General features: G+C 36.2%; 1 protein-coding gene across 1 annotated transcript in view; it reads right to left on the minus strand.

Moving 5' to 3' along the window:
* chm (lysine acetyltransferase chameau) overlaps positions 1 to 26615 on the minus strand; it is a 290705-nt gene that overhangs the window by 255244 nt on the left and 8846 nt on the right. The window contains exons 4-7 of the mRNA XM_071598473.1: positions 19063 to 19349; positions 10821 to 11093; positions 8180 to 8406; positions 3570 to 3756 (exon numbers count right to left, since the gene is read on the minus strand). Of these exons, the coding sequence (XP_071454574.1) occupies positions 3570 to 3756; positions 8180 to 8406; positions 10821 to 11093; positions 19063 to 19349 (974 nt within the window). The remainder of the gene's footprint in view (positions 1 to 3569; positions 3757 to 8179; positions 8407 to 10820; positions 11094 to 19062; positions 19350 to 26615) is intronic.

Below are 26615 nucleotides of genomic sequence, written 5' to 3' on the forward strand. Positions count from 1 at the left end.
ATATCACAGGACTTAGCATTCGGCGAGCTCTATCCTCATCTAAACTAATTGTGCAACTCCAAACTAATTGTGGCAACAACTAACAAAATAATGTTCACTTAAAACGTATACGTGGGTGATCTGAAAAACCTATCGACCTCAAAATGAAGATGGCAGCACTCCTCAACAAAAGTTAGGGAATATGCTTGCTCTTGCGTTGAATGGTACTCACCAAAATTTCAGCCATTTTAGGCACTCAGTTTTTTGACAATGGTTTGAGTGAGTCGTTATGAAAGTATTTATGAAATGGAAAAAATTAAGGGTCGAGATGTCATTAAATATTTGTTTTTGAAAAGCAATACGCCTACTTAAGGGGACTCTGCAGCATCATTTAGGACCATGAAATTTAGGGCAGCTGAATTTAAACGTGGCCGTAACAGCTTGGCTGATAATGAGCGTTCGGGACGGCCAAAATCTGCGACAACCACCAATAACTGTGAAAAAGTTCACCAAATGGTACTAAACGACGGTCGAGTTAAGATTACGAGAGACAACAAAGGCTAAGGGCATATCGAAAGAATGGAATTGCCATATGTTGACGGAAGAATTGGATATGCGTAAACTAACCACACGTTGGGTGTCGCGTTTGCTCACTTTGGATCAAAAACGCATTCGAAAGTACATTTCCAAGGCCCTGTAGTAGCTGTTTCAAGGCAGTGAGTCATATTTTTTTGGCGTGGATTCATAACTGCAAATGAAACTTGGATCCACCACTACATTCCGAAGACGAAAGAACATTCAAAACAGCGGACTGCAAAGGGTGAACCTGCTCCAAAAAAGGCGAAGATTGTTCCATCGGCCGGGAAGGTGAAGGCGCCTGTTTTTCGGAGTTGTCACGGTCATCGATTATCTTCAAAAAGATAATACGATAACGGGAGAGTAATATGCAGCATTTATTGACAGGATAAAGGCAGAATTGAAAAAAAGACTGCATTTTAAGAAAAAGAAAGTGCTTTTCAATCAGGACAACCCACCTATTCACACTTGGACGAACGCCATGGCTAAAATTGGCGATTTGCAATTTGAATTGGTCGACCACTCACCATATTCACCAGATCTGGTTCCCGGCAACATTTCCCTGTTTCCTAACCTTTAAGTTTTCCTTGGAGGACAGGGATTTTCATTGGGCGAGGAGGATATTGCATACTTAAACGTCTATTTTGTGGAGAAAGACGTCAACTACTATTTGAAAGGGTAAAAAAATTATAGCATCGACGGAAAAAAATGACATCAACCTAAATGGAGACTATGTTGACAAATATAACTTAATTTGAAGAAAAAATAATTCATTTTATTGTTAAATCGGAAAGTTTTCAGACTACCCATGTAATTATAGAGACAATCATTTCACACTAAATTTGATTTACTAATGGCATATTGCATTTACTTCCTGTTTTAACGTTCACTGAGAAATGATGAAATACTCGTAGTAAACTACCTTTGACCAAAGAAGGGTGAGCTGAGGCAACGGGTACAACAACAAGGGGCACTAACCTCCTTTCTCCAAGACAATCCACCAAATTATCAATAAAAATGATGATGTATGTCCTCTTTCAGAAACGTAATTGTCAAGAGTCCAATGACTACCTAACTTATGATCAAAAGGCTTATAGATCATATTTGAAATAGTGTACTCATGATTATCCGAGCTAATGGATTCATGATGATAATCAAAAAACACGGAAAACTAAAATATACATGAAATATGATCTTGATAGAAACAGATATGTAAAAGGACACTCTCTTTTTTCATTCCTTGTGATTAATTTGCAATTTTTCGCGATGAAAACTACAATTTTCTGCATTTTTCGGCCATTTTTATAAGGGTGGAACAATACTTTTTCAACAACAGAAAACCTTTCATCAAATGAATAGCAGAACACATTTTCCTCAGAAAGTTAAACGAATCACGTAGTCAAGAAAAAACAAATGACTAGCAAAGGATAATTATCCACAAAGAATCGCTGATAAAGATTTAAATTCATCATATAATAATGATTCAAATAATGCAGTGTAGATAGCTGATGACTTATTTGTAACATGGCAAAGCTATATATTTTTCCCACCTTAAAGAATACCATGGAATTCTCAATAATGTGAGGAATATGATAATGAGAAAGTGCAGATAGTACAAAAATGTTGAAATTAAAACATTAAATATTATTAACAACATATTATTTTGTGAAATTAAAAACTCTTAAGAATGCCCTAGTTTTTAAAACCCAGCAATTGTACTTCACATTATAAAAATTAAATCGAAGTTTGAAAGCAATTAATTATTTTTACGATTGTCATTTTATTCGCCGACCCTCGTGGCGGCAGGGTAACATCCTCGTCTGCCATTCTAAGGGTCAAGTGTTCGATTCCCGCCTGGGTGGGTTTACCTCCACCTAGGGCTTGGGTGTTTGTAAATGTGACCATTGTTATAACTGTTAACAGTCTGATCTAAATGCCAAAATGTGCTGTTTTCGGACTAATGGTAAATAAATAAATAAATTCAAATTTTGAGATGACAGGTAGAGAACAGCATGGATAATACCCAAAATGCATAATCCACAAATGGATAATTGAGATTTCACTGTATGTGCACTTCATATTTCATTTAAAACTAAGTAGAGTTGATCCCATGATGTCTTGTTTTGTTAAAATGTTTGAGGTAATATAACTACAAGTGCACTTTCACAAGATGATATGTTTTCAAATTTAAACATAAGTATTCCACTGTCTTAAGTATTTCTGACTTCACCGGAAAACCATTTTGTTCTTATTTTAATGTTGTCTTTCATGAGGCATAAGAGTGTCCATACAATGTATCCCTAATCATAGAAATGAATCATGCTAGTTGTCAGTGCCTGCGCTATGTGTTTTCAATATGCATAGAGCACATTGCTCCTCGGAAATCCACAAAACTCTATTGGGTCTCAAGTTCATTCACTTATGTATCCAAATACATGATTGCCAGGATCTGTTATTTATCCTGGTTATTACACCGAACAGAATAAGTTCAATGATACTTTTAATTGGTAAAAGATTTGGTATTCTGAGGCCAAGGTGGACGATATAACCCAGTGGAGGACCCGAGAGGAATTTATGCATACTTTTTATTACACATATGCCTCATTGCTCTTTCAAGAAAAACTTGAAAGTATAACAATAATAAGAACATTAATATGATCGAAGAGAAAGGGTCTGTGATCCACTCCATGCCCATTTTCTTACCGGAAATCTATCGCTTCTCCAGAAGTGAATCTAATTAATGCAAGTATAAATTTCATTTTGCAAGATGGAAAGAATATTTTTGCAGCTTAATAAATTACACCTTATCCAAAATTTTAAGAAATTACATAAATGCAGCACTTTGTGATTAACGAATTCATATAAAAAATCACATTTCATGAATCTTAATGCTGAGATGCTCTAAACTAACATGAAAAATGTTTACAATAATAGAAAATTTAGACCTAACAAGTACGTGATTTCTAGTGCATATTTTCAAGCATTTAAAATAGAAAATTAGCATGATCACTTACTTTGCTGAAGTACCCAACTGTGTGGCACCCCTCAGAGTCACAAATGGTCATCACGTAAAAGAGGAATGGCTCTACATCATAGTAGAGAGTCTTGTGGTCCAGAAAAAATTTTGCAAGAAGGCAGAGGTTCTGGCAGTATTGTTTGTATCTCTTGCCATCAACTTCCCAGACAGATATTTTTTCTTTCCTAAAAAATAGATAGCAGTTAGTACACTACGTGAAAAGCACTAATAAGCAACTATCATTATTTTGATGGTTGGAATGGCACACTTCATTAAGCATTAGACATAATCCAATGATGATTAAATTCTTTAATTTTGCATTTAGCAACACAAAGGGCAAAATTTAGCAACAAATTCTCAAAATATCATACATGATGAAGATTATACAACAATTGTAAATGTGTTAATAAGAAAAATATATAAAAATTCTCAAAAAATAGACAGTAATATAATGTGCATTCAAAGCAGAAATACGTAAACATAGAGCAAATAAACAAAAATTTTCATGATACTTATTTTCAACCTTCAAACATAATTTGGGTTATTTAGTCTTTGCATTCCTAAGGATGGGTTATGCAGAGAAACAGTCAATGATTAAACAGACAATTCAACCATCAACAGCTACCTCTGATTTCTCGATAACATTCTTCTAGAAATCTGACTTCACTAATGCAACAGAATAAACCATACCATAACAGAAATTTTTTTCAATGGGTGCATCAAAATGATGTCAGGCTAAGTATCAACATAATTACCACATTCATCATTTTAATTAGTACAATAGTCAAATTTCAGGGAGTCCTTTAACCCGACACATGATCACTGTCTCACTTATATAAACATAATAAATAAACAAATTGACCAGCTTCAGGCGTGATGGGGTGGAAGTCGAACATAATGAATAACTGATCATAGCTGATCATAACTGAACATAATGAACTGATCACTTTTCCACTTGATATATATCAATTGGAAAAGTACTATGATCAGTTATTCATAATAAATAAAACAAATTCATGGAATAGTTTAGGCCGATAATAATCTTGGTTGCCTTTCCTAATAACTGCTATATTTTAAACAGGAAAATGTACAAAATTACAAAGTATGTTTAGTTAAAACGTGTTTGGGTTTTGAATATTGTGTGGTCTACCCTTAGGATTGGTTCCTATATATCATCATCAATTTGGTAATCTGCCCCAACCTTTCTTCACTGTTCCTTCTACTGAAGTTTTTATTATATCTTTTGGTAAGCCATTCCTTCTTTATGTGTGGTCTATCTAATTCTAATCCTTTTGTAAATTAATCTGAGTAGGGTACTTTCCTCATTTACCCTCTTCAGTACACCTCCTCATTCCTTACTTCATCAATTCACTAGATGTTTAAAATTCTCCTCCAAAGTTAAATCGTCACCACTTACATCTTTTTACTAAACTTACTCTTCCCCTTCTATATTGAAGTCACGGATGGCTTCTCTTTCATGTTGCATGGGTCTTTTCATCATGCTACAATTGCAATTACAATTTTCTAGCAGTAATCTGTCTCATCCTTCTTTAATTTCCTCCGTCTCAGCTGACTTCTTTTACTTTTTTATTAACTAGTTTATACCTTCCAAATTTGAGTAGTTCTTCAACTTTGTATGGTCTTTCTCAAGCTATTTCCTTGCTTTGACTGTTTCTTTCTTTCAACCTGCCCTCCCTTCATCATTCACTTCATCATTAGCTTTTATTTCCTTAATTCTTCCATATTTTCAATCATTTTTTGTTTTTTCATTGGTTTCTTCCATCTCTTCCTTTAATATAATTGATGATCCCTTCAAAATCACTCTTGATACCGATCTTCAGTCTTTGTCACCAGTCTCCTACTCATTCCAGAACTAATTAATTGATTAATCACGTCTCCTACACCAACTCCTGACTAATTTGTTCTTTACCAAACCTATTAAACTTTCAATGTCAATTAATTAAGTACACTAATCAAAGTTCTTTTAATTCCATTGAAATCATGCTTTTCTAAAAGCCTGCTTCCCTTCTTAATACGTTTATAAAAAAATTAATACCACGAAGGGCATACCAAACAAAACAACCCACAGTATGAATAATTATGTTGAGTAAAAATATTATACGCAGAGATTCACTGTGGAAAAAATCATTTGGCTTGAACAGATAAATAAGCAATTTTTTATTAAGTTTGTGTTAACTACAAATAACCTATAGGTGGGAATATAAAATTTGTAGAAACCCCTTGGGAATTTATTTTTAGTACAAAATGTTCAATCAAATCTCCAATCATTCTTACATGAACCAAGTACAAGTTCTGCCCCAAAAGTAGTAAGACTATTTACTATTTTTCATTGGATAGACAGACTTCTCTGGGTGGCTTCGAGGAAGGGGAGTCTCAGGAAAGGCTGGGGATCAGTGGCACTTGGCTCCCAGCCTTTGCAAAATCATGCTCATTTTTTTGCAAAACCTCTACCATATGACCTTGTTATGCTCTGACATGAATCGGTATTTGAACAGTTGTACGTCATCAAATTTTGCTAGAAACTAGGCAAAATCAGAAAAGAGACTCATGATATGCCCAAGGTAGCTTGTGGTGATTACACCATTGATAGATTGGGTGTTTTTGAGTAGCACAAGTTGTTTCAGGAGGGCAGAGAAGATGCTACAGATGCTGAACGCGCAGGGTGCCCTTAGGCCTCAAAAAGTGATGCAAGAGTGAAGGCTTTGTTGGACAAGGATCGCAGATTAAGTGTTCACATGGTTTCTGATGAACTTGGTATTCCTAAAAGTGCTATGCATTGACTTGTGATCAAAAACATGGGCATGAGAATGGTGTGCACAAAGTTCGTGCTGCGAGTGCTCTCAGATGAACAAAAGGAAACTTGCATGTGGATCTACCAAGAGCTTCTTGAACATGTGAGTGAAGATCCAAAGTTTTTATTTTGTATGTGTATTTTAGAAAGGTGGTAGTCTTCCAGCTTCATTGGGAGATCAAAAGGTATCATTCATGAGAGCAACCTGGGAGATTCCCACTCATCCGAAATAATACAACAATGCATAACAAGGAGAATGAGTTTACGCGAGCTGAGGGGGGAAAACAGTGACCTACATCTGCTGAGCATTCAGCCAAGCTACATGGGACAGTATTGAGACTAACTGAGAGCTCATAACATTATATTTAAGATGGAAAGAGTAGAATTACTCTCTTAAGCACAGAACTGAAGAGCTCAAACTGCACAAAAATGGATTTTTAATAGAAAATAAATGCTCTAGAAATGAACAGAAATCAGGGCAATCTTTTTCACTAGCCAGGTCTTAGGGCCCCTTTGCTATTCTTATATCACCTAATATCATAATCTATGGCTATAAGCCTTCATAGACACTACATACACAATAATTACTCCACTCAACACAAAAACTAAAAAGTGTGAATCACTATGAAAGCCTGCATTTAATTTCTTAAACAAATACTCCTTAATATTTCTTAAGGTCATTAAGAGGACTTTTCAAAGCTTGGGTGAATAGGGAAGAATACAGATAATTCTGAGAAAAATACAATAAATATTGGTAATCATTCAAAGAAACATTTGTTTGATGAATATCAAATGGAAGAAAGAACCATTGAAAGAAAGGATACCCGAAAAGGTCTTAGAATTCTGAAATACATAAATAGCAGCTATGAGAAACCATAAATTGGCCAAATACATTCAACCTAGTAAAAATCAGTTTCTGTATTGCACTCATAAAGATAAAGTATTTTTACAAAAGGTAGCTCATCTATGTTGGGTTAGAGAAAGTTACAAAAAAAATTATAGAGCAGGTTAAATAAAAAGTAAATCTACTGGCTTTTCTGTATTTTCTCTTGAACTCATCTAGGAGGTTAGTTTGGATTTTGAAGATATCTCTCTTGAAAAAGGAAGGGAAATGATTTTTGCAATTTAAAGAATAAAAATTCACCACCTCAAAAATTAAGGATTGTGTAGAAAACTAATGAAGGATTAAAACAAAAATTTTTAATTGGGGGTTGTCAAGTACTAAAAATTTCTCAAGCCATTAAAGATATAAAAGAAGACTACATTTTCATGTACTGATGATCATTACCTGGTCAACAAAAACATACATCAATTTTGTAGAATGTTGTATTTCAATATTTTCAATATTGACCAGGAATACAAACTTGATAAACAGCACAGTTTCTGGCAGAACATGGAGAAAATCCAATATGATGAAAGAAGAAACTTTGCTTTTCCACATAAAAAGGTTTACTTGCGACTTGGGTTATGATACATTATACCAACTTTAGCTGTTAACATCTTCACCTTAAAATATGTTCTGCTGTAATGAAACCTAGGCCACAAATAAAAGGAAAAGCAAAATGCCTTCTTTTATCTTGATTCCATACCTTTAAGTGTAAGTCCTATGAGTCTATAAATTAATCTCAAACCAAATGCAATAAAACTAAAACCTTTTACCATCATTCCTCAAATTACCCTTGCAAACTACCCTTTGGGTTTTGGTGAAAGAGGAGCTAATAAGTCTTAATCATGCTTTAAATAAAAGACATCATCTATTTTATAACTACAAATTATGAATAAAACACTAAACTCACCGATATACTTCCTCTCCTGGGGGATGCCTCCAAACACATTTTGCTAGATGTCTCTTCAGAATAGTGCGGCTCTTCATGTACCGCAGACAATATTCACATAAATAAAGTTTGGGAAGTCTGGCATAGTCTTCTGGGTATGGACTCTGATACCAAACTTCCATCTCAAATTTTCCCATCTCTATATATTTAGTGCCCTTGACATATGGCAGACCCTTTAAGTCCTCTTCCTATTCAAAAGAAAAGCATGCCATTAGATTGAAATAAAACAATTTAAATGCAATGAAAGCTGCCAAGCATCAAATATTTTTTCCAGCTAAAGAATAAACCATGAATAAAGTCTTATATAAGCTTTCTCCGCATAAGTCAAACTCTTTATGCTCATCTGCAATATATCCCGCATCCACGCAATGGTGTTAGGTAGAGGGTGAAAACACCAATGGAAATGAATGAGTAATGCAACAATTGTAACATTCCTAATCATTTAATCACTGAGTCTCCACCATTTCTTTATCTGCAGAAGGTTGACAGTGGTATAAATGATAGTTCATGTGCAACGTATTTTACATAGCAACTTATTTTACAACAGTTCATGACTGATGCTAAAGGACATTGTAATTTATACTTTTAGAATCCCAAAACACTGGTATACTGCTTTTCAAATCCAAAGATCTTGCAAAAATTTTGAACAAATGCATGTTCAATGAGAAAAAATGAACAATCCTGTACCCTTTTAGCTTCATGCTGTAACCAAAGGAGCCAAGCAAAGATCAATAATTAATATCTGCAGAATGCTACATGTTTTTTCCCTTTCTAAATTTTTTCCATTTCACAAAATACTTAAGTCTAGCTTTCCTTATTCCGCAAAAGCTTAAGGTAAAGAATTAATGGTAGTGAAAAAGAACTCGTCTGCGGTTGAAAACTTTTGCTCATGGAAGTTTAATTTTCCCCAGCCAATCCCACACAAGTAATGAACTAATACTCAGCATGTAGCCTCACAAGAACAGTAATAGAAATTTCTCTTATTCAAAAAGTGAATGCTTTTGCAATCAATGCCTATATTCAATTATACTTGATATTTTTAGAAACTGTTGAAAGTTATTCATTTCATCTTCACTCATCACTTTTTGAAAGACAATTATTCAAGAGAATAAATATATTCAACTAACATCCACCTCATATGTTATATCTCTGAAGCCTATGATTGCATTACAGGGGCTTTCTGTTCTTTTTTAAACTAACTTGAAAAGTTTTCAGTCATCCTTATAAATAATCGAACCTATCAGTGGTTTTTGAGGTAATATGTAAGTAGAGATATTAGGGTGGGCCCATAAAAGTGCTTTCACTTGAGCGCGCGACAATCCCTAGTTGAATGCTGGCTGAATAAACAAGACTTTAGACTCAAATGCAGATTAAAACGACCATTTCTGGCCATATCTCACATGTTTTTATCTTTCCAAAAGAATAGCTGCCCTGGGATGTCTACTCGGAGGCACCATTATTATTATTCACTATGAAGGCATTTTTCATAGTTCTGATTTTTATTCTGGTTCTTGAAGTAAACTTGCAAAAACGAATGAGAGACTTGAAGCACTTTAAAATACATACATATATTTGACCCATTACTTGTCAATTCATTTACAGATTTGTGACTCAAGATTTTTTCACCTCGCTCATCCCAAAATTTAATATTGTGAGTCCATTATCTCATTTTTTCATCCTTCATTCTCTTCACAATACATACTCATTTTTTTCAGTTACAAGTGATAAGGAGTCATGTTCCTACAAACAAGTACCAATGGTGAGCCAATTTAGCACATTTTTCCATTATTTTCCAAAAATTTCAATTTGTGTTGGGAGCCAAAGACTGGTTTCCAGCAGTTCCCAAACCTCATCATACTAACATTATTAAATTCTTTTAAGTATCCCCTTATTTCTTTATTTAAAAAAATCTGGATGGAGATTTTCTTAAAACACTCTTAACATATGACTTTGCAATACTTAAGGCAAAAGTTTGTCAATGAATCCTGGTTAGATGCTTTCAGTTCTTGGCAATGGTTCAAACAGAAGCAATGTTTATCCATTAATTAATCCCCAATCATTTGCCATTTTCACTAATCTCTAACCAGCATCTGTTATTAAACAACTAAGGGACCTATTTGTTTTCTAGTCAAGAGGTAAACATTAGTGTAGTAATTAGGGAAATAAAGTTGTATGCCATAATTCCAACCCTCCATTTCAAAGTGCTTCATTCGAATTTGAAATTAAATAAAAAATTATAGTGCTTGAACAAATGAGAGTGCCTTGAGAGTGCCTTGAAAAACACTAACATTTATCGATTGCTGCCTTTATATTTGCAACTGAATTCATCAAAAATTACTTATTTTCACATTATGTGTAGCATAGGAATAAATGGGAAATATAAAAGAAGATACAAGAAGAGCAAAATTTTCATGTGATATCCAATAAAAGAAAAAATTAAAACATCTGTTTGCATTAACCAGCAATATTCAGGGAATATTTAAGAATCCAACTAAAGAGAACACTTTGAAACTGTTTATAAGCATATCAATTCAAGTGAGGTATACACCAGATTAACCGGCCAATAATTTGCAAATCAGAGAAAAACATGATAATTACTTACAATTTTTTCACTAGCCAATGCCTGGGCTTCTTGAAAGAGTTTAAGGTCATAATCTGACACTATATTAGTAAGTCTTGGTTCTCTGTCCTTTTCTTCTTGTTGGTTCTCCATCTCTTCATTTCCCTTCTTCTCATACTTTGTTCTCAGCTCCTTAATCTTTGTCTGGCACTGTCGCTGCTCAGGAGTGACATGTGCCTTTGGTGATTTCTTGTTCATTGCAATGAGTGCTTTCTTTCTCTCTTCTTCTCGCTTCTTAGATTCGTTGTAACTCTCCTAAAATCAGACATACATAATAATTTAGTTTACTAGGCATTAAATTCAAATATGAAATTTTGCCATCTCTTGTCTACCATCTAATTTCTGGTGTAATAACATTTAATAGTCAAAATTCCACGTTTGACAGGCCAATTACAGATTTTACAGGAATTTTCAATGTGCTCCCTTTAAAACTCAAAGATAACTCAGAAATTTTTCTTAGCAGGACTGAATATGGTGGAAGGTTGCAGGCAACACAGGCAATTCAAAGGAGATAAGGGAGTGAAAGGTTTCTAAGGTATTCAGTGCAGATGATATTTTTTTCACTTTTATGGAAAATTAAAAATTGTAACTGAAAACAAGTATCATGAGTAAAATTATATCAATGTAACAAATATGTACAAGGAAGGTTGCAATGGGTGAACATACTTAAAAGTAGGTAATCATAGAGGTCAGGTGGGAAACGGCTTTGATTTTTCAATTATTCAATTTTTTGTACTGAGTGAACCCAAAATTACCCGGAACTTTGGTATGGTTGAAAGCTGAACCATCTAACTTTGATCATATGTCTACCACAATCATTATTATCAATTTTACTCAAGATGGAGAGGCAGGTAGCCGCTTAAGTTTTATACGCTAGAGATATCACCTCATCTAGTATAGCATTAGAGAGATTCACCAAAGCCTACTTGGATTGCATCACTACAGTAAGAGCTTAGTTACTTGCAGACATAGATGTCATTCAGTTTTTTCATTGTTTATCACAGGGTATGCTGCAATTGAGCCGTCCATCCAACCTAACTTTTTTTATAGATTAGAATGCTTATGGCTACCTAAGTAGAATATAGATCTAACAGTTCTATAGTTAGATTCTTTCCAAAGAATCTAGTTATCTTCTGGTTGCCAGTATGGTGGTTGAGAAGATTTCCATCATCAAATATAAAAGTATGAGAGTAAAATTGAGATTATATCAGAAAGTTCAAAGTAAAGAGTAATACCAATATTTCTGAATCTCATTCACAAGGATAACAATGACATAATTTTGGTTTTCAAGCAATTAAATTTCTTTGACAATCTATGTCAAAAAGACTTTACAGAGGTATTTTATTATCTGCCTATAATTCCTGTTTTTCATTGACAGCCATAAATGTTTACTCTCAGAAAACATCTCAAATCTGGCAGCACATCTCTATTTTTCAAGAGAAACAATCAATACCTCTTTTCCTGATCTCTGATTTCGTCCAGGACACTCAGAAATGTTGAACTAGGGCACATGACTCTCCTGCAATGCATTATCACAGCAAGAGAATAGGCTAAAACCAGCCATCATGCAATAGGTGCATTCTAAGGAATTTATCTGTGAAACAGTGGACATCAGTGAGTCTGTCATATTGAGATGCTAAATAAATACTGATGGATCTAGGTGCAGAGAAGAGTCTGTGATGAAAGAGAGACGTAGAAAAGTATACAATTTAAGCAGACATGGAAATACATTCTTGAATAATTTTGAAAAAACAAAACAACAACACAAAATTCATAGCAAAGTACACATAGGAAAGATTGTTCTGTTGGACAAAATCAGAAGCAAAGAACTTTAGGGTGGCTATTCTGTATCATGAGTAACCCGGAAATCTCAAGTTTGTCAAGTTGTCGGCAAGATAATTCTCATCATATCAGATTCTTTAATGAATTTCCTCACCTCATGTAGAAACAAACCTACTTTCCGGCTCTCATTGCGTCACAGTGGAGTCAGAAAAGGCACTCCCCATTTTTGTTCACCCAATGCTAGAGTGCCATTTTCAAATGGAAAGGGAGCAACCAAATTGGAATGTGAGGAGAGCTATACTCCTCTCAGAGAATTGGAGAAACATAAACTTTTCAAGTGAATGTTAAGTACATAAAAATACTTCAATACATTTTTGTGAGTAATTTGAGCCGTTCAAGAAAAAAGTAGGAATCAGGATTAGGTGTCAAAACTCTACTTCATTTTGCTATGAATTGGCTTGCAAGGAATTATACCTTCCCTCTTTATTTTAATGATTTTGTAACAATCACATATTATATATTAATAGCTCATCTACTTTTTAAATATACCACAATATTAATAATGATATACAATAAGTTTTGAGCCCATCAAGAAATAAATATGTTTTACTCATTCCCTGAAAATATTAAGCTGCCATGGACATTTTTTTCTAAATGCTACTGTGCCATTTTGTAAGCTTTGATGTAACTGATGTGATTACAATCACAAGTATATAAACAAGTTTTGCTAGTGTTACACATATACAAAACCTCGGCACATAATTATAGCGGGCAAAAGCATGATATTCATTATCATCATTAATAGCTTATGAATGAGCAGTAGCTTTGGACATTAGGGAGCAACTATTACATTTCATCATGAACTCTCAACAGAAAAAACTTGTTTGTCTTATATTTTTTCTTTGGTCTTTCATAGTTAGTAAAAGATTTTTCTCCACCCAAAAACCTTATTTTTGATAGAGGAAAAGTTACCTATAATCTTCCTCCCCACTTATCCAAACATCTTCCCTTTCATTACAGACTCCACTGTCTCAGTACATGACAATATGTATCTCCACCATATACTTTTTCCTCCTTTTCTTCCCTCCACACACCTTCCTCCTCGAAATTTCACAAAACCATTAATAAAATTGGGTGATTTGTTTCCCACTCCATCCAACTTTTTATCTACATTTTTCCTGAGTCCTACGCATAATCTATGTTATACATCTAATCTACAGTAATACCTGTACAACAACTGACACTAAAGTTATCACATTTATTTAAATTGTGGTGAATATTTACCATATGCTCGTGCAAAAATAATGCTGCTGTTCAGATGTAAATCTTATTTTTTCCTGAAAGTGATGCATCCTGTATTACAATTCATTAAAAGATTTGAAAAAAATAAGCATACAGTTGTTACAAGGGCAGAAATATGTTAAAAAAGAGGGTGTAATACCTTGATATAGCTAAACGCCATTAAGGATGTAACAATTGTTTACATAATACTCGTATCAATTAAGAATCAATATTAACAATCAATAATCATATATTGTTCACATAAATATCAATTATGGACTGTACATGAATGAATGGATTTACTGTTCATCAAATGGGTAAAATACATACCATCTAATATATCTTAATAGTTATTATGAGCACCGGAATTTTTAAATCATGGGGTAGTTCTTAACTTCCATTTAAGGTAATTTTCAATGCCTGAATAAAATTATTTTAGGACCTAATATTTACAAAAATTTTTGTATTAAAAAAATACATCATTTTGCCTTTCTCATCATGCCAGTTGCCTGCCCAATCATAGGACATTCATCTCTCTACTTACTGGCATGGAAAATTTCTAGCAAACAGTTCTTTTAATTTTCATACTTCTAGTTACTACCTTTACTTTTCTGCTGAGTTTAACTGAGTTGTTCGTAAAAACCTAGACACCCAGATGACTGGGAATTGGGAATCACTGGGGCAGGCTTAAAAAGGGTAAAATCTAGCAGATGAAAAATATCACGCCTAAGTTACAGCGTAGTCCACCATAATGCCATTTAACCGGGACACGTTGAAGAGTCAGCAGATGTACAGGAAACCACATAATGGATATTGTTGGCACCAAGGTGATCACAAGGGAGAAATATCATCAAACAAGATTAATACAAAAGGAGACAGAAATGAAGAAACATCTAAGTACATTCAACAAATCTAAAGATGGATAATACCCAACGCATGGCTGCTGAAACTTCATCAAGATTCATCAAGAACCACCCATTCCTCCTCCTGGCTAATGAAATAATATATTTTAAAAAGCATTAACATAGGTATCAACCCAAAGGTCGGTTTGGTAGGTGATGGTAGAGTTCACCCAGTACTAAGCCCTATACGGCATGTGAAATTTACACTTCCGGGTAAGGGGGCCAGTTCCTTTCCCTGTACCGGTTATGGTTTCCCAGGAGGATCTGGTGCCCAAAAAATCACACAGCTTGGGTGGAGTTGGGGGTAACCAGAGAAGGTTTGCCCGGGAATCGGACCCGGGCCCTCTGGTCAGCAGTTCCAACTCTACCCCTGGACTACTGAGACCCAAAATAAAAAATGTCATTGCAAAAAAGATTTGCAAATAATATATTCAATCTATGAATAAATACTATTGATGACCCCAGAAAACCTGCTGTACTTCAACTTTCCATCTTCAACATGACCTTAAGAATAAGACCATTCGTACCTTTACAAAAATAATACCACCAGACTAAGTTTTCCTTATGTGAAAATTTTTAAAATCAATGTATCATTATTGAGGACTATATGTTAAGTTTTGACCACTGAACTCTAATTTGCACTAAGCAAGGCAAGTAAAATTATTATTATACCTTTATCATATTTACCCAACTGGTGTCTTATAAGTTAGCAAATGTCATGACTACTTGGGAGTTGTCATTGTAAACAAACGAAAGAAAATTAAAAGGATGAGCAAATACTCCTAACCTACCTCTAACAGGTAATTGGTGATAATACTAAAATCCACCACATTGCAACATCACTCCCACAAACCCAGATTTATGATTTCCCTCAGAACACATTTTCTTCAAACCATAAATATGTGCATATAATCACAATATAATTTTATCACATTATTTAGAACTTTAATTTCAAATTTCCCACAGTAAAAAAAGGAACTTCATTTCTTGACGACAATGCACTGTATTGTCAGTACTGTCAAACACATACATGTAAGTCAAAAATAGACTCCAGTTCTAGCTGATATATTTTACTTTCCTTAAAAAAAGTTATATTTGGCATATTTGTGGCATTCATGGACTCGGAGAAACCCTTTGACAATGTTAATTGGAGCAGATGTTCAAGATATGCTTCACTTGGAATGAACTACAATAGCAGAAGAATAATCCATTGCCTCTATAAGAATCACGCAACACCCATGCAAATAAAAAACAGAAGGAAAATAGAAGACAAAATAAACAAAGAAGTTGGACAAGAATGCAACCTTTTGCCAGCACTATTTAATGTATATATAGAAGAAATAATTAAAGAAGAAAAAGAATTGAGCAAGAGATAAGGTGAATGGTGAACATGCACTGGTTGGGATACAATATTGCAAGGGTATCAGAAATATGAGAGGATATGCAAGCAACTCTGAATTATTTGAATCAAGTACTTTGGCAATGTGAGCATCAACCAGAATAATAATAAAATCCTAGAAAGTGGAGGAGAGAAGCTGAAGACATATAACAAATTGAGGAGTAAAATTAGAGCACATGGAATCCTTCATGTACCCAGTAATAAGTGAAACTTGGGATGGACGAAGTTCGACCGACATCAAGGGTAGAACAGCTCATGTTAAGAAGGCATTCATAAAAATAGACTATTATTATGTCCAAAGAACCTACGGTTACAAACAAGGAGGCAGTTTGTCAAAACATTCATATGGAGAAGGATGCTCTATGAATCATTGGAAAATGGACCAGCAAAGAAGAAAAGCCTAAGAAGTATGGTGCTACAGGAAAATGCTGAAGATTGAATAGACAGACAAAGTGGTCTCTGATCTCAAAGTGGCAGTTTTCCGTCAAAGTGGACCATGTAAAGAACACTACAGCAACCTTCTTTCATCATGGCACCATTTGTTTTCAAAAGCCCTTTTTTGAAGAAATGGCTGGAGTTAGGATAACGCATGAATGAAGAAGTTTGTCACAACTTCAAATTTTGTTTCTTTACAATACCAAAAAATATTGTTAATTGGTTTGAAAATAATTGCTCAATAAACCTCAAAACAAAAATCAGATTTTTGGCAGATTTCCATCACGTATCACGAATTTTTTAGCCGCCCGGTGATTACCTTCAGCTCGCCGCAAGTTTTTTTGTAAATTCTCCTATTACCATAATTTTTCGATAATAATACGACCCCGTTTTCTCGTTAAAATTGCTAAAATGTTACCATCGACACACATATATGCATACGCACCTCATTTTCAACCTTCCCACTCGCACGACCTAACCTTCCATCTATATCTGATGGGGCACTCCTCTTCTTTGCGAATTTGTCAGTTTCTAAGCATATTTTGAAAGTGGTTTATTGGATCTTTACTTGGTAGGAATACCACCTACCCTTCAAAATAACTACCACATGACAATTTTCAAACAAAATACGTCAGGGGAGTAGAAAATTTCTTTTTCCGACGTATTCGGACTCTATTTAAGCTTAGGATTCATCGTTTGTCTTGAAATAATACTTAACTTGGCGCTGAACATTTTCTTTTTAATTTTTGAAATACACAATATAACTTTTCTTTATGTGTAACGTATGAACACCTCGTATATACCTACGATGCGTACTTAACCTCACCGTGCATATTTACGCGCTTTTACCCCCCCCCCTGGGAAAGTAGGCAATTCGCAACTCTTTTGTAAAATCGGGATTTTCGAAAATCTTTTTAGCGCTTTGTCCCAAGGACGCCGGATTCACGAAATCCTGCCTTACTTGGAAATGCTAATGCGAACAAGTTGTGAAAATTGAAAAGTGGCCTCTCTTTCGATAGAAACGGATTAAGTGCAACCGTAACATATTTGTGACCAGTTTCGGGGATAAACTTCTGCTAAGTGTCCCAGCTTCATCAATATCTGTTTATTAATGACTTGACTTTCTCCATACATCATGCACCGGATGAACGAACCTTACCAAAAACAGTGCAATCTTGGAGAGAAATGAGAAACATGGAGTAATATCAGGCGGTTAAGGTTTTACAGATTGTTTATTTGACGTGCTAACTTTCAATAAACGTATACTTTTAGGCCTGGAGGTTCACACACTAACAAGCCCATATCTACGGCCCTTCAACCTCTTCTTCCTTTACTTTCTATGCAATGGCTAACGCGAAATCATAACAGTTTCTTTAAAAAATTGGGCCGGTTACCAATGATGGGCCGGTTACCGATGAAGTCATACCCATGTGATGCATTATGCAGCCTCAAGAAAAGACTCGAGACATAGAGGAAGTTCAAAATCAGTCTTCATATCCTCCATTCCTTTTCTATCTATAGAAAGATCCCTGTTTGTCGTCCACAAACTACTGACACCTGCAGTTATCAAATAAGGAACCCCACCTTGGGGCCGTGTTTGGGGAAAAGGTTTCGACACGAACGTGACAATGTGGCACAGAAAACAACATTCATATCCTATTCGCAAGTCTGATAACCTGACTTTCAACCTCCATATTACTCCTCTGACCCATGACGCACCCATACTCGCCTCCACATTCCCTCGTAAAGTCAGTAATTTCAACTCTCTGTCTCTTTCGAATTCACGTTTAACGCGATACTTTGCACGAACTGAAAAATTGCTGGTCATAAAAGTTATTTCAATAGTAAAATATCGTATAGCAACAAGTGTGCTGAAGGGTAATGAACTGTGCTATAAAAACTGCAGAAAGGGAGGTTATTCGCGCGAATCTGCAGAAGTGCTGAAGCCTCGTGGCCTATCTAATCTACTCAGCTGATCACCAATATAGCTGCCGTGATGAACGCAGACAAGTCACCAGAAATCTTCCCAAAATTTATATGTGCATAAAGAGTATCCAATATTAAATATCGAGAATGCTTTCATGGTAAATATTGAGTATGTTGGTGGGCCAGAGCAGCATGTCCTCTCTTCAAATTTATTGCTGGCATAGTTCAACTAACACACGTTTGAAAAGAAATACGTCAAATCCTCCGGCCGAGGCCACAGATTATTCAAAGAATATGATGGGTATTATTTCTAAAATAAACCGGATCAAAATGAGATTTGATTCTAATAACCAAATAATAATTGTTTTTTCAGCATTTCTAAGACGTGCTTCATTACGTAGGGTCCGCTAAAAACGTATGCATAAATGTCAACTACGACACCGGCATTTCTATTACGATAAGTGATCGCGAAAAGTGAACACGTAAAATAATCACTCACTTTGCACTCCTCCGGGGTTCTGTTATGGTAAACCGGGCACGCTTCAATGGTGAAATGCCTCTCAAAATGTCCACTGAGGTGACCTGAAGAGTTACATCCAGTGACAGGGCACTTCCGCTCCTCGATGGGAGTGATGCTTAGTGCTTCAGCACCTCCACTGGAGCCGGGTCCGATGGCACCGGCGCGGCTTTTGCTCTTCCGTGGTGTGAGGCGGCACGAAGGCGGCGGGAGGGGCGGAGGAGGCGGGACCTTCTTGCTGCTGCCACCACGACCGGACTTGATCGTCTCTGCCAGCACAACCAAAATGAAAGGCGAAAAATGGGCAATGAGAGTAAATAAATTGTAGCATAAAAAAATTCAAAGTAAAACTTCAGAAGCCTTTAAATGCTACCTAAAAAAAGGTTTGTAATTTCTGCAAAAGAAGAATTTCACATTTTTAGGGTCAAAAATACTTCAAATTAAAAAATAAATTACACCGAATTTTAAGAGTTCACATTACCTTCGAGAGAATTACTCTCCTTAAGAAGCCTCAATAAAATCTTGATCTTATTTAGGTATCATAAGTATTTTGCTCGTTGCTATTTAGTTTCCCAATTCATTTCCCTTTTCTATGGCAACAGTCATTTGAAACATCCACCAAGTGAGAGTGGTGCAGGCCGTTGGCAACTCCGGCTTATATTTAGGATGGATTCAACAGTTTACTTACATAATGATTGAGCGATTTGATTACTCAAGTAGTTAGTAATTACTTATATGAGCATAGAAAATGCTAGGGCAGACCGCTGTATTCCGGGCGCTAATTTTCGAAGTCATGAAATACGAATCGATGCTTTTTGCAAAACTGGTTTCATTTCTTCCTTGACTCCTTCCTTCACTACAATTCTTTTGACAACTTGAAATGGGTACTGTATGTTCTTTTCTTTTTCAAATGGTAAGAAACGCTAGGGTGTGTGGCAGGGGTAACAACAAACCAGACTACCCTAGAGGGAATAGTATTATCGGTCAAAAGCAGTCTGGATTTATTATTATTATTCATGTGCCCTGCAAGCCACCACAAGATGTGTGAGAGGGGGTGAATACACACCAGACTGATTTTTACCAGAACATAACCCTACCGCGGTCGGACAATGTTATCATATTATTTCTGGTGCGTAATCAGTCCCGGCCACACACCCTAGAGGCGACTTGCAGAGTACTATATAAATAAAATAAGCTTACTTTAAACGGTTAACTACCACCAATCACAATACGCCCCCATATTTTTACGAGTGAGTATTTTTGTACCACCATATTCGATTATTTTTCAGTTAAACAAGTTATACGCACCTAATGCACATGATCGCCGGTTGTTCCTCCCCATCTCTCGCGTTAGAGTGCGATGTGCATAGAACAGCACCTCTCCAGTCATCGGCGTTTCTGACTCGAATGACTGAGTAAGAATAGCTGGGAGGTTTCTGGGCATACTTTGTACGCAGGAGATTGGATCCTTACATCGTAGTTTCAAATACATTCTTCCTACTCAACCTCCCTCATTCCGAACCCTTCACGAATTGCACCAACTAACCGACGGAATCTCAAGTTTCAGGGACATTAAAAAAACAATGTATTTTCATCCCCAGTATGCCACTGAATTGGCTGAAATATCTGAGGCAACTTTGTAAATGTTTTCTTATCAAGGCATGCGCACAACGTCAAAACTTTGTAAATTATATGCCGAAAAATAAAACCTTTGGGTTTAATTTGACAAATGAATGAAAATTTGGCTAAGTTACTCCATGAATATCATATAATTCCAGTAGCTATGTTCTAATTGCCGACAAACACCAAATTTTCATATTCTGACAATCTGTATTGAATAGTGATCAAATCTTAGCTCAAATTCCCACTTAAAAAGTAAGAAATTGGAAATTTAACCGTGACCCATATAAGATAACAGAAATCCTCACGAAGTCAGATTAATTGCCGAATTGGATCGCGCGCAGCGAAGAGGAGCTAGATTTGTAAAACGTTGTTATGATAAACTTAGTAGCGAATCCATAATATTAGAGCAGCCAGGCGGGGAATTACTCACGGAGTGTAGGTTAAATTACGGATTAAATTTCTTGCATTAAATTGAAATAAAGGGTATTTAGCGATGATGTTGAATATGTATTATTAGCCCCATCGTACTACGATAGGACTGATCATGTCAATAAAATTAGAAAGATTAAGTGTAGAACAGATAAATTTAAGATGTTATTTTTTCCACGAACGATAAGGGATCAGAACAACGTTGTCCGACCGCGTTCGGGCCATATTCGGGTCAAAATTAGTCTGGTGTGTATTCACTCGCTGCCACACACCCTTGCGGTGGCTTGCGCGTGCTCACTGTGGATCAAAAACATTCGGACGACATTTTCCAAATAGTGCTTGTCGCGCAACACACCAGAATCAAAATAGCTACTCGTGCTGTGGATCGAGGCCGGTTCTTCAGCTCCGAAAAAGGCGAAGATGGTGCCATCGACGGGAAAAATCATAGCGTCAGTTTTTTTGGGATGTGAAACGCATTATTTCAATCGACTATCTTGAATAAGTGATACGATAACTGGGGAGTATTACCTTCCAACGAAGCTTGACGCACAAATTTGTGAAAGCAGACCACGCTTGCATGGGAAAAAAACCGTTTCACATCAGGGCAATGCACCTACCCACATAAGTGTCTTGGAGGTGGGAAAATTGAGGGATTTGCGATACTCAGTGTTGAAAATTCCACCCTATTCTCCGGATTTGGCTCCCTCGGACTTAAGCCTTTTCCGAATACTCTCAAGTATCCTCGCTTGTAAACTTTTCTCGTCCAATCAAGAAGCGATTATGACGGTAGAAGAGTACTTTACAGCACTTCCGGAATAGCACTAAACAGATGGGATGATGGCACTAGAAACTGCTGGATGAAATGCTTTGATTTTGAAGTCAATTTTTTTGGAAAAAATATATTGGCATTTATATCATCAGGCTGAGAACTTTTCAGATCACTCCCATATTAGCAGCATATTCTAAATCATGCCTAATCAGCGAAATATGACATTGCCCTTTAATCTTCACATCACATTTTCCAAGTACTCTTCTCACAAATCCTAATTTTTTGCTAGCTTGTTCACACATTCCCCATACTATATGTTTCACCCAGGAGAGGGCATGTGTGAGAGTAACGAGTAAGTACTTAATTGAGTCTATGCCTTCTATTTTGGGAAGTGACTCCACATATTCCCAGTATTATTGTGTTTACCATATTTCTTAAATTTTACAAATGAACTCTGTAACATGGACATAAAGCCTTTATAGTCCCCTTTTTTAAGATATAAATTTTTCTTTGGAGTTTCTGAACCCTATATTTATGAGACAGAAATTTGGCTGGAAGGATTCATTAGACCAGTGTTAATTCCATCACAAAAAAGAGAAAGCAATCTATGAGAACTATGGAACAATGTTTGATTTTGCATGTAGTTAAAAGTGGTTCTCAGGATCATCAAAAAGAGGATATAGAGCAGGGCAAATGATTTCTTAGGAGATGATCGGTTTGGGTTCAGGATGGGGAGAGGCACATATAAAGCCACTGCAGATATGAGATCACTAATACAGAGGAATATAGGACACAAACAGGATGTTTTTGCCTGTTTTGTAGATTTTGAGAATGCCTTTGATGTGTACAATTGGATACAATCAATGAATGTATTGCAGAAAAGAGGAGCAGGAGATTATCTGCAAAATGTACCTGTCTCAGACTTCTCAGTTACAAATGGATAGTCCAGATGGACAGTGTTAGGGAGAGCAATAAAGTGGGGTATCATCTGTGCTGTTCAACATATATGTGGAGGAAATGGTTGAAGAGACATCAGAATAATTGGAGATAGGAATAAATGTTGGTGGGGAACTAATAAAATCAGTTAGGTTTGTAGACACACGATCAAGCTTTAATTTTTCAGTCAGCCAAAGGGTTGTAAACTCTACTGAGTTCATTGGAAAGTCAGTGCAATAGGTATGGGATCAGAATAAATGAAAATATTACAAAGGGTATGCAGTTTTCAAGAAAGAGAAAAGCTAAATTAAACATTTAATTAGGAGGGCAAAAACTATAGAAGGTGGGATGGTTTCCGTATCGTAGAAGTGTTTTGGACCAAAATGGTCAAAAGAGTTTGGACATTTCATGGTCATTGAAGCAGGATGATAGATTGAGTCCTTTGAAATGTGGGTGTGGAGGATGGAAAATTTGAAGTGGACAGAAAGGAAAACAAATGAGGAATTACTAGGCATGGGGAGAGACAAAAGGGGATAATTGGAAAAAAATCAAAGTAGGTATGAAAGGTGAATGCAGAGCATCATGATTGGGAATAGGATGTTGAAGACTGTGACAGGTAGATATTGTTACGCAAGCAAGGAAGGTACAGGAATAGAATAGGGATGCTGCATGGAATGAATAGAGGAAAAAAATCTGTGGAATTGAAGAGGGGATTATTGCAGTGCTGGATGTTATGTTGCGTTTTGTTAGGAGAGGCAAGTAAATTGTTCCTGTTCCATTCGGTAGTGTGGCAGTTAGTGTACATCTAAAACCTATCTTAACTGGTAGATTACATACAATAATAATATTATATCATAATAACTACAGGTGCATGCACAACGGTATCTTAGTGATGCAGAGGTAGTTCTCGGGCTGGACTGCGTGAGAGACATTTTTGGCTCAACGTTTCTCTCCCGTTGCAGGGAGCGTCTTCAGGAGCGAAGTAATTTTATGCTAGCTGATCCGCTGGTATTTATACCTGGTTCTCGGTCCTAGGACCGAGAACCAGGTATAAATACCCTCGGTATATAAATATACTCGGTCCTAGGACCGAGGTCCAGGTATAAATACCGGCGGATCAGCTAGCATAAAATTACTTCGCTCCTGAAGACGCTCCCTGCAACGGGAGAGAAACGTTGAGCCAAAAATGTCTCTCACGCAGTCCAGCCCGAGAACTACCTCTGCATCTCTCAACAGCTGCGAAAGCCTACGATCTACGGTATCTTAGTGAGATATAATTTTCTATGCATACAAGAGGAGCTGTTAGTAACACGAATGATTCCCCAGGTGAAATCAACAAAACTCTTAGGGGTCATCATTGATGAAAACTTCAATGGATCAAACACGTAAATGACACTGGCCACCATAAAAATATAAAGAGTCCTTCAAATTGCTGTAGGTAAAGATCCTGTAACCCTCACGTCCCTAGCCTCAACTATGTTTGTACACTCATATTAAGACAAAAAGCCCACTTAGGTATGACACATCGCCATGGACATAATACTGTAAAAGGCATCCAAAAATTGATGGCAATTTACATTTTCAGCTTCAAAAAACTTACTGGGCCTCACTGCTTCGGTCAATACATTTCATCACCTCCTTACCAAGATCACTGAAAACTTGGAAGACAGTTTACTTGACAACAGAAACCCACTCTTCAACAAGTTCTAATCTCACAATAAACACCCGCAATTGTTCCAATCATTCCCTCTCCTCCCTACCGCAGCCTGAGTTAACTCTCATTCCCATCCTCTAGAATGATTAACCATCTATTGCATAATTGCTCTCATCACCTGAATACCCTAACCTTATGAAACTGAAAAGTTATAAAAACTAGGGATCTTTAAACTATGCCTGTGTTTACAGAGAAGTTCGGTGATCCCAATTTTTTCTTCTTAAATTTATGTTTTTCATTCCTATGTTTTCAGTTGATTTCTGTACTAGCTAGCGTGATGAACTCTGTCAAATGGCCATAATAAATATTTCTGAAAGTGGATGGTACACATAAATTACCCCATTACTCCTCATGAATTATTCTTTGCTAAATAATGTTGGTACAAGCTCTGTTAAAACAGTATCACAACTTAAGTGTTTTTTCATAAATTATTCATTTATTCATGAATATCTATTTTGTACCCTTCAAAGTAATCCCTATTAGATATTATACACTAGTTCCAACATTTTTTCTAATCCTCAAAACACTTCAAAAATAATTTTTTGTGATCTTGTTCAGCTTCTCCTTCGATGCAATCTTTATCACGTTTATCGCAGCGTAGCATCGTCCTTCCATGGGCCTCTCCAGTTTCGGGAACAAGAAAAAGTCATTGGGAGCCAGATCTGGGAAATACGGTGGCTGCGGCATCATCAGTGTGCTTTCTTTGGCCAAAAATTCGCGCACAAGTAACGATAAGTAAGCAGGGGCGTTGTCATGGTGGAAAAGCCAATTTTTGTTCTTCCACAAATCCGGGCGTTTGTGGTGGAATGCGTCATGCAAATTGTGCATAACTTGCAGGTAATATTCCTTGTTTACCGTTCCATCCTGTGGCAAGAAATCATGATGCACCACGCCCCTGGAATCAAAGAAAACTGTAAGCAAAACTTTCACATCTGACCAAATTTGGCACACTATTTTCGGTCTTGGCTCGTGCTGCAGCTTCCATTGGGATGATTGAGCTATAGTTTCCACGTCATAACCATAAACCCATGATTCGTCACCAGTTATGACCCTCTGAAGCAAATTTGGGTCGCCACAGACATTAGCAATGTTAATGACTTGCTGTTTTTGGTCGAAATTGAGCAATTTTGGTACGAATTTCGTGGCGACCCGTGTCATGTGCAAATCACTGGTAACAATCGAATGGCACGAGCCAATCGATATGTTTAGGTCCTAATCTAACGATGATTTGACAATTGGCCAATACTATTTTCTTCACTTCATCAATGTTTTCATCTGTTGTTGACGTGCTCAGGCATCCGGCACGCTCTTCGTCCTTCACATCTTCTCGGCCCTCTGAGAGCATTTTGCACCAGCAACAAATGTTGCTTCAGTCCAAGGTAGCATCTCCATATGCCACAGTCAACATTTAGAATGCATCTGAGTACTTAATTTCGTTTTTCACACAAAATTTGACACAGATTCTTTGATCCATTTTTTGGAACAGGCAAAAATCAAAGACAAGCCAAAGCACGTCCCAGCAAAACAGCTGTCAAAAATTAACGGAACATTCAAAATGGCCAAACTTTTTGGCATAAGGGAGAGACATAAGTACCATACATAACGCCACACAAAAATCAAATATACATAACCCATGGAAATTCAAAATTTGCGATACTTTTCGGACAGACCTCGTACATCATAGGACAATGCCATAGCTTGGAAATTCATTGCCATATACTTCAATCAAAATATGCTAAAAAATGCACATCCCATGGGTCAGGAGACCTAAAATTAGGTCAGTAGTCATAAAATAAGGTTTTATTCATTACAGAATGCAATTATTAGTTTAATTTTTATCATTTTTATTTTTTAACATTCCTTTGCTTACCGCATTAAGATGAAAGGTAATGGCTCTCAATGTACAAGGGCAATTCGAAAAGTAAGGTCTCCTATTTTTTTATGAAAAATTAAATTTATTCTCAACTTTGCGTACATCATTGGGAATGCAAACAATCTACGCGAAGCTTGTCCCAAAGGTCTTGACAGAAGACCAAGAGCAGAGTTCAGCGTCTGCTTGCGAAG

The sequence above is a fragment of the Hetaerina americana genome, unplaced genomic scaffold, assembly GCF_022747635.1.
Source record: "Hetaerina americana unplaced genomic scaffold, ioHetAmer1.1.p SCAF_10, whole genome shotgun sequence".
Classification (NCBI taxonomy): Eukaryota; Metazoa; Arthropoda; class Insecta; order Odonata; family Calopterygidae; genus Hetaerina; species Hetaerina americana.